The 8612-nt window shown below is 43.3% G+C and overlaps 1 protein-coding gene across 1 annotated transcript in view; it reads right to left on the minus strand.

The window, feature by feature from the left end:
• Positions 1-4757, minus strand: part of LOC145340945 (retinol-binding protein 1-like) — a 45352-nt gene extending 40595 nt beyond the window's left edge. Inside the window, exons 1-2 of the mRNA XM_080185550.1 lie at positions 4457-4757; positions 3719-3897 (exon numbers count right to left, since the gene is read on the minus strand). Of these exons, the coding sequence (XP_080041676.1) occupies positions 3719-3897; positions 4457-4529 (252 nt within the window). The 5' untranslated portion in view covers positions 4530-4757. The remainder of the gene's footprint in view (positions 1-3718; positions 3898-4456) is intronic.
• Positions 4758-8612: the final 3855 nt, after the last annotated feature.

The raw sequence follows: 8612 nt of genomic DNA on the forward strand, positions 1-8612 counted from the left end.
CATGTTGGGCACCATGTCCAAAGAGGACCCGGCAGGGAGGCAGTTAAACCCAGGATAATGCAGTGCCCTGAAGGCTGCCCAGAGTTGCAAGGAAGGCTGAGAATGCTGTCTGGAACCATTATAAAAATGCTCCTATTGCCCAGTTATGGCATCAGCATCAGGTGGTCATGGAAGGTGGGTGGGTAAGTCAAGTGGGCTAGTGCCAGGCACATTCTCATGATGAGGGATGTCAAGTAAAGGTCATTCCACCTGACAAAAGAAGGTCTGGTCAGAGGTCACCAAACAGGTCAGTGGGCACAACGTTGTGAGCCTCAGCTGGCTTCACTGGCACAAAACAGAGATGGCAAGGGTTAAGTGCAGAGATGACATGGACCTGTGGAGAAGTGTAGTCAGGTGTCCATTTCCCCGGGGCACTCAGAGGATCTAAGTGTGTATGTCAACTGGCACTGAAGCCTACCCTGGATTGTCAGCACAATAGGCTTCAGTGAATTGAATGGGGAGGTGTGGGGTAGGGGAAAACTGGGGTGGATGGAACACCAAAGAGGCCATCTATTGTTCCTCAGAGGGGACAAGACAAGTCACAATTCTACAGAATGCTGCCAAATCAGTGGGGGAAATCTCAAATCTGCAGAACCTCACCAAGAGTGAAAGTGATGCTCTGAAGCTGGAGTGCCACTGGCCAGCTCACTCGTCTGGTCTGCTGAGACAGGGGTATGGGGTGAAGGTAAAAGTGCAGATCCCAGATGCATTTGGCACTGGAACAGGAGAGCTCATGGGCTCCTCTAATCAGGAAGTGAGCTGTCCCAGTCAGAGTGCCCACTGAAGTCCCAATGCAGGTGGCACTGTGCAGTATTTCTCTGTTGTCTCATCAAGCCAGCTGGAATGCATCGTGACAATGGGGATTGAATTCATTGATGTTGTGCCTTCCTTCCACACGTGACCATCCGATGGGAGCTGCAGGTGACCCTGAGGACACCCAGGAACACATTTCTCCTGCGCCCGAGTCACATTGCATTTCAGAACCAAGCACCAGTGCAGACACTCACATCGGTAGGCATTAAGTTGTCATCTCTGCGGGTAGTGCACAGTAGTAACGGCACATCACAGTCATATAAGGTGATGACAGAGGCAGGGAGATTCGAGGGTGAGAGGACTGCTGGAGACCAGGACCTTGTGGAGTTCGAGGCAGATGCCAAGCCTCTGGAAATGGTTATCAGACAGCAGATGCTTTATATCTAGCGTGTTGGCAGAGATCGATGAGGGTCTGTATGCCATGGAGGACCATGAGCACGGTGTTGACCCTGCACATAATTCAGTGACAACATTTGTGGCAAGGCAAATTTAACGGCACCCTCAATTGCACCAGGGATTGTGCTCAGACCTGAAAGCTAGCACACTGGCTGGGGCCTCTTGAGGTCACTGCCACAGAGATCAGTGAGGCGTCTAGTGTCTCTGGTAGGTGCCCATCCATTAATGGTGAGCAGGGAGGTGCAAATGCACCTCATGCTGAAGGATGTCAGGGCAAGATTCCTCAGCCCATCTGCCAGTGGTTGTTGCATCTGACAAGGCCGTGATGACTGAGTGTCCAACCATGGGGCTGAATGCTCCCTCCCAAATCAGAGCCAGCTCAGGCTCCGGTGGCCAGAGGATGAGCACTAAAGCCATCATGGCCACCAGGACAACAAAGTCAACATGTTGCCTCCAGTATTGCTGCCTGTGAGGAGGTGAGAGTGGGAAACACCAAGACACAGCACCCACAGATATATGTTTAAGGCACCTTGAGCATTACAGGGATACGTCATGGGTGACATTATTTACATTTATTACTTTGAAGTTTTGATAAGGTTTAGAAAATTTGAATGCTGTAAAGGAATATAAATATTACCTTTACATTAATAACCCAAGTTAGATGCTTTGAACAGTGGCCAGGTGCAGCACAGACTTGTATCGTAAGGCATTGCATTGTGCTGGAGTTCTGGGTTGAGATTTCATTTTTTGTTGTAAATGAGACAGTGCTATTGGTTTGATGAGGCATCAATGCCTCAGATACCTAGCTGAAGGTTCACAGAATCAAAACATCTCTCATGTCCCTGCCTCCCTGAAGGTTCTTACCATCTGCCTCGACATCTTCACCCTGTGTGTTACCAGGCTCAATCTCTGACCCTTCACTGGAGTCATCCTCCCTGGTTTGCTTTCCTCAGCCTACACTGACTTGCCCCTTACCAAAGCAAGACACCCTCTGGACGACACCACAATGCTCCCTCTGATCAGTCTGTGGGCCTCTCTACTACCACTCTTGTGGACAGATGACTACTGTTGTGTCTCTCTTCAGCTTCAGTCATCAGCCACCTCTTTAAGGAATAGCTCTGGTCACCCAGGAGCCATCCATCGAATTATGCAGGAGCCATGAACAGCCTTTGTATCAATGAGTGCCACAATATGTACAAGATTTTCTGAGCTCCGAGTAACGGTCACAAACTTGGAGAATCTGTGTCCTATGGTCACCGACAATCTACACTAATAAATAAACTTTCATCCTACCATTAGATGAGCTAAAAATCATACAGGTAGAGTGAAATCGCAGTCCATCGGATGTTAATGACACTAATTGTCAGTGGCACACACCCGATTTGCGTGCGTACGCTGGCCTCAATACCGCACATGAGCACGATATTGTCTGGAAGCGCAGCCTGATATCAATGCAAACAGCAATGAAATAAACAACCAATTAAACTGCATAGTTGCCGCTGGTTGAGGAATAACTTGTGGCCACAGCATCAGGAGAACATTGCTCTTCTTTCATAAGCGCCACACCAATTTTATACTATTTAGTTTAAGTCAATGTTTCGCAAAGCTAATAATAGAGCAGCACAACTGGGATATCAGGTTTGAATACTGGCACTTTTAACTGTTTATGTCACCATATACTGATATACAGGCTTGCTAACTGTGATGAAGGTTTCATCACATGATTTGCCCTCTTGCTCCAACATTCATCAGCCAACACATCCACCCTCATGATCATTGCCTTCCTACCCGATTGGAAAGCTAAACCCGAATTGGACGACTGGGAAACAAGCATCAAAAGCCTCCCCCCCCCAATCACCACTCATTTTCAATATTATATCTGGCGAAGAGAAAAGCAACATTTTTATAATGTCCCTATGATTCTTCTCCAGGATTGCCCACCATCTGATCTTCAATTCTTGGAGACACCAAGCCAGTCCTGAAGAATTGGCAAACACATGTGTATCATATATGCTTCATCTGAAGCTACTGAACCATTTACACAAAAAGAACATCAGCACCATTTGGCTCACCATTTTCTGGCCAGTAAAATATGACTCAAATCAATTTGGGAACAGGATTATACAGGACACTTATATCCACTGTCAATTTGACTCACTGGTAACCATTGAAAGCGCCAGAGACAACAAAATGCCAGTATTAGAATATCTACAATGCAAAAGGAGGCCATTCGGCCCATCAAGTCTGCACCAACTCTCTGCCAGAGCAGTTTATCCAGGCCATATCCCCGTAAACCCACTTCTTCACCGCAGACATCAAGGGACAAGTTTAACATGGCCAATCCATTATATTGTCCTCACACTGATTGCTTTGTGCAGTTTCTGGCGTGGATTTCCAATCTTTATTAAGAGTACTAATATTCAAATCTCTTCTGACCTAGAATTCTCAGATCTTACTGCACAATGCTCACCATACATTGGCGGTCATCTATTCCGCTTAAATCCTCGACAAACTCCTTGCCAATGTCGAATTCCATGAGATAATTACGGAGGCTGCTGATGGTTTTAATGACCATGTGATTGCCCGTCTGAACAATGTCCTTGTCTGGTTTCAGCAAAACCGCAATTTTCCGCAAAGCAATGTTCACATCTGTTTAAAAAAAGGGACAAAAAGAAAATAGCAGGTATTCGTCCAGAAACCAAGTCTTAATGGCATACTATGCAAAAAGAGAATTTCAACTCAATTATCATTTCTACTCCATATACTGTAAATACAATATTCTAAGTAACCTCCCGTATTAATACTAACATCACTCGAAACGAAGGCTCAGACGTGTGCAAAGATCGGATTCATGAAATAAGTTTTAGATTCAATCTTCTGTAGTTGAATTGGTATTAATTTGAATTGGTATTAATTCAAATAACTTGTGTTTCTACCATCGCTCCTAGCTGGTGGTTCTATAACGAATAAAACACGTTTCTCTAACACGTTAGGAATAAAATATCAGCAGCAGTTTTCTTTTTAAAAAAATAAAATCGCACTTAAATCGATTCTACCCCAAAACGCCTTACATACTCGTCATGAAAGATGGTAACCATTTCACATTTCCCACCTTCCTGTTCACTCTCAAAGCAGCCGTTTAAATATTAACGGTTGAGTGCAGGACTGTCCAGTTCAGATAATACAGACACCAGCGGCCAGCTTTTACCTAGGGCTTTCAGGTACTCTTCGAAGTTCTCGTTGGATATCATTTTCCAGTATCCGCTGAAATCAGTGGACATCTTCCTCGGTCTTCAGAAGCAGCAGAACTGGAGCTTTAGGCCACACTTCGCAGAGCTGCCCTCACTGAGTTCAAAAACACGGAGGGACAATCGTCCCAACACTCTTAACCATCCAAAAAAAAGTGAGCCTTTTGATCCGATTAATTGGTGAATGTATTTGCAGGTCAGACTCAGAAATCTCTTTAGCTGAAATCAATGACACTCATTTAGCAATCCTTCATTCAGTGTGTCGCAAACGATTGAGTGCATGTTTGGATTTGTCTGTTGAAAATACAACGTTATGTAAATGAGTAGCTTATGAAAGACTAAGGCATGTATACATGGCCATAACAAGATGAGAGCCAAGTTCACATGGATTGCGCACACTTCTCAACGTTAGCCAAACAAGTTCATTAAAAATGAATCGTTCATTTGCATGTAAAAAAAAATCAGTGAATTTTTCTTGGCAATGCTCGCTGCAAACCAAGTTGGTTTGGAGCATTTTGTTCTATTCTCCTTCAGTTTTGATTCGCAATCCTAAAAAAAATCCTGCAATTGTGCCCAAATAGGAAAATTGCAAATGACCCAAGTGTTGAACAATCTGCTTCTCTCATAACTCAAGATTGGTTCATCTTACTATTTGGTGAGTCAACATCGTGCCACTTTGACCTCATCCCTAAACTGCTGTGTAGATCATTTACATCCACTCATAACCTGCTGCGCCATTCCAGTAGATCCTGGCTGATTTGAACTTCATAGAATCATACGCCACCAGAAAGGCCCTTCAGCCCATCCAGTCCCCACCGACACACTAGAAACACCTGAACTCCCACCTAATCCCATCTGGCAGCACTTCACCCATTTCCCTGAATATTATGATGTGCCAAGTGCTCATCCACACTTCGCAGAGCTGATGTGAGAGAATGCGTCTCTACCACTTTCACAGGCAGTGCATTCCAGACCCTCACCAGGCTTTAGGTAAAAAAGATTGTCCTCACATCCCCCTCTAAATCCTCTGCTCCTTACCTTGAACCTATGTCCCCTCATGATTGACCCTTCAACTAAGGGGAGCAGCTGCTCCTTATTCCACTCTGTCCATGTCTGTTATAGTCTTGTACACCTCAATCAGGTCGTCCGTCAATCTTCTCTGCTCCAACTAAAACATGCCAAGCCTATGTAACCTCTCTTCATAATTTAAGTGTTCTATCCCAGGCAGATCCTAGTGAATCACCTCTGCACCCCCTCCGGTACAATCACATCTTTCCGACAATGTGGTGACCAGTACTCTAGCTGTGGGCTCACCAAAGTTCTATACAAACTCCAACATGACTTCCCTACTTTTGTAAGCTATATCTCAACTGATAAAGGCAAGTGTCCATAGGCCTTTTTCACCACCCTACTAAAAGGCCCTTCCACTTTCAGAGATCTATGGCTAAACATGTCAAGGTCCCTTTGTTCCACAGAACCTCCTAGTGTCCTACCACTCAGTGAATACTCCTTGTGAAATTACTCCTTCCAATGTGCATCATCTCACACTTTTCAGGGTTACATTCCATCCGCCCCTTATCTGCCTATTTGACCATTCTGTATCTATCTTCTTGTAGCCAAAGACACTCCACCTCACTGTTAACCACCCAGCCAATCTTTGTGTCATCTGCAAACTTACTAATCCTACTCCCACATAGTCATCAATGTCATTTATATAAATAATGATTAGGGGGTCCAGTTATCTTAACCCCATTTATCCATCTCGGTTGTGTAACCCTAAAGACCCTTCCATAACAAAAATCAACTAGTTTCAACAGCATTTGGAAAAAATTACCAGAAACCCACTTTGAACAAAGAACAAAGAAAATTACAGCAGGTAATGTGGTGACCAGTACTCTAGCTGTGGGCTCTTCGGCCCTCCAAGCCTGCACCGACTATGCAGCCTGACTGAACTAAAACCCCCTACCCTTCAGGGAACCATATCCTTCTGTTCCCATCCTATTCATGATTTGTCCAGATGCCCCTTAAAACTCACTATTGTATCTGTTTCCACTACCTCCCCCGGCAGCAAGTTCCCTCTGTGTAAAAAACTTGCCTCGTACATCTCCTTTAAAGCTTGCCCCTCGCACCTTAAACCTATGCCTCCTAGTAATTGACTCTTTCACCCTGGGAAAAAGCTTCTGACTATCCATTCTGTGCACATCCCTCATAATCTTGTAGACTTCTATCAAGTCACCCCTCAACCTCCATCATTCCAGTGAGAACAAATTAAGCTTCTCCAACCTCTCCGCATAGCTAATGCCCTCCATTCCAGGCAACATCTGGTAGATCTTTTCTGCACCCTCTCCAAAGCCTCTACATCTTTCTCCAAGTGCGGCCTAAGATTCTATAAAGCTGCAACATGATTTGCCAATTTTTAAACTCAATGTCCTGGCTGATGAAGGCATGCTGCCTTCTCCACCTGCATTGCCACTTTCAGTGATCTGTGTACCTGTATATCCAGGTCCCTCTTCCCAGCAACACAAGGGTTCTGCCATTTACTGTATATTTCCTATCTGTGTTAGATCTTCCAAAATGCATTACCTCACATTTGTGTGGAAATTGTTTTCTTAAATCACCCTGAACAGTCTAATAGAAGTTACGACCATGAGAGATGGTGTTAAAATTGACTGTTAATTTAGCACTCCAGGCATGGCTGTAATAGAGAGGTTGTGCTTTGCCATGATGGAAGTTTTTCAGCTTACAAAGAACTAATCATATACATTTTCTGAGTTTAAATCAAAGAACAAAATTGTTGAGGTTACTTCACAAATGTAAAAAAAAGAACATTATGACCACCATTCATTTGTCACACACATTCTGCACCCCCTCCACCCAACACACACACACAATCACAGATGCTAGAATAAGAGGATAGACTTAAAGATATTTTGCAGTTTATGAAGATGAACAATCAAATGCATTTAAAGTTAACTATCCTTTGGCAGATCTCAGTGTGGTACTTCTGTGTTGCAGTCATTTTGTTCAGTTGTCTCCCTGGCTGTAGCTATATGAAGCAGAATTCCATTTATTATTCCCAAAATATCTCAGTTTGCAATAGATCTCTCTTCTCAGGATGATTCTTGGCAAATTGGATGCAATACATCAGAGAAAAGAGATGCTTTTTTCAATCTTTTAGGATAGCATTCCCATCTATGTTGCTTTTTCTGGTTTTGTAAAAAGTATGTAAAGTCTTGCTGGCTGTATGTTCCAGAGGAATTCTATTACCATATCTGCTGCAGTACTTGTTTTGTAAAACAGGTTGCATTACATTTTGGTATTTTGTCTCCAAAATGTTGAAAAGCTTCAAGGTAGTGTGAAAGTCACCAGGAGATGGGGGTCTTTCACACTACCCTAAGGTGGTTATTGTCTGTTCCCTTTACATTCCACTTGGGTAGAATGAGTTGTGTACTGTGGCTGGCTGCTGTCCCTCATTGTCTGAATAAGATTACAGCTTATTTTTTTTAAATCCAGAAAAAAGGCATTCAAAATTGTATCTCTTTATTTTTAAAAAGTTACCTTAATAGAAGGATATTTTGAATATTGTTGCTCCAAGTGAGAGTCCAGGACTACATTCCAAGCTGCTCTATACCTTTCCAGTTTTAGGCAAGGGTTGCTTGTAACTTACTCTAACTGAGACATGTCCTATATGTGCTTCAGATACATTTATTAAGAGAAAGGTTGTGCTCCACCATTGAGCTAATGGCAAGTGTTGCACTAGCCTCCCTTTTCTTGCATTTTCCTGGAAAGAGAAAATAACAAATATGTCTGGGATCTAACTTGCAAAATATTTTAGTTAAGATGGTAATCAGTCTCAATTATCTCACAGATCTCTCTCAGAATTCAGTGTAATCTATGCAAGAATTCCAGAAAATGTTTATTTTGCATTCTCAGAATTTATATTCTCGGCCATCTTTGGCTTGTATGTCCATTTGTAAAAACACATGTCTTATTTAAAAGTTCAATACATCCATATGTGTAATCTGGGGCTATCTGATCCATTGTTATACAACTGCCAAAAACGTGCGGGTGAGGTGGATTGGCAATGCTAAATTATCCCTTAGTGTCGGGGGACTA

The sequence above is a fragment of the Carcharhinus amblyrhynchos genome, chromosome 3 (assembly GCF_965287045.1).
Source record: "Carcharhinus amblyrhynchos chromosome 3, sCarAmb.v2.hapA, whole genome shotgun sequence".
In the NCBI taxonomy this organism is placed as follows: domain Eukaryota; kingdom Metazoa; phylum Chordata; class Chondrichthyes; order Carcharhiniformes; family Carcharhinidae; genus Carcharhinus; species Carcharhinus amblyrhynchos.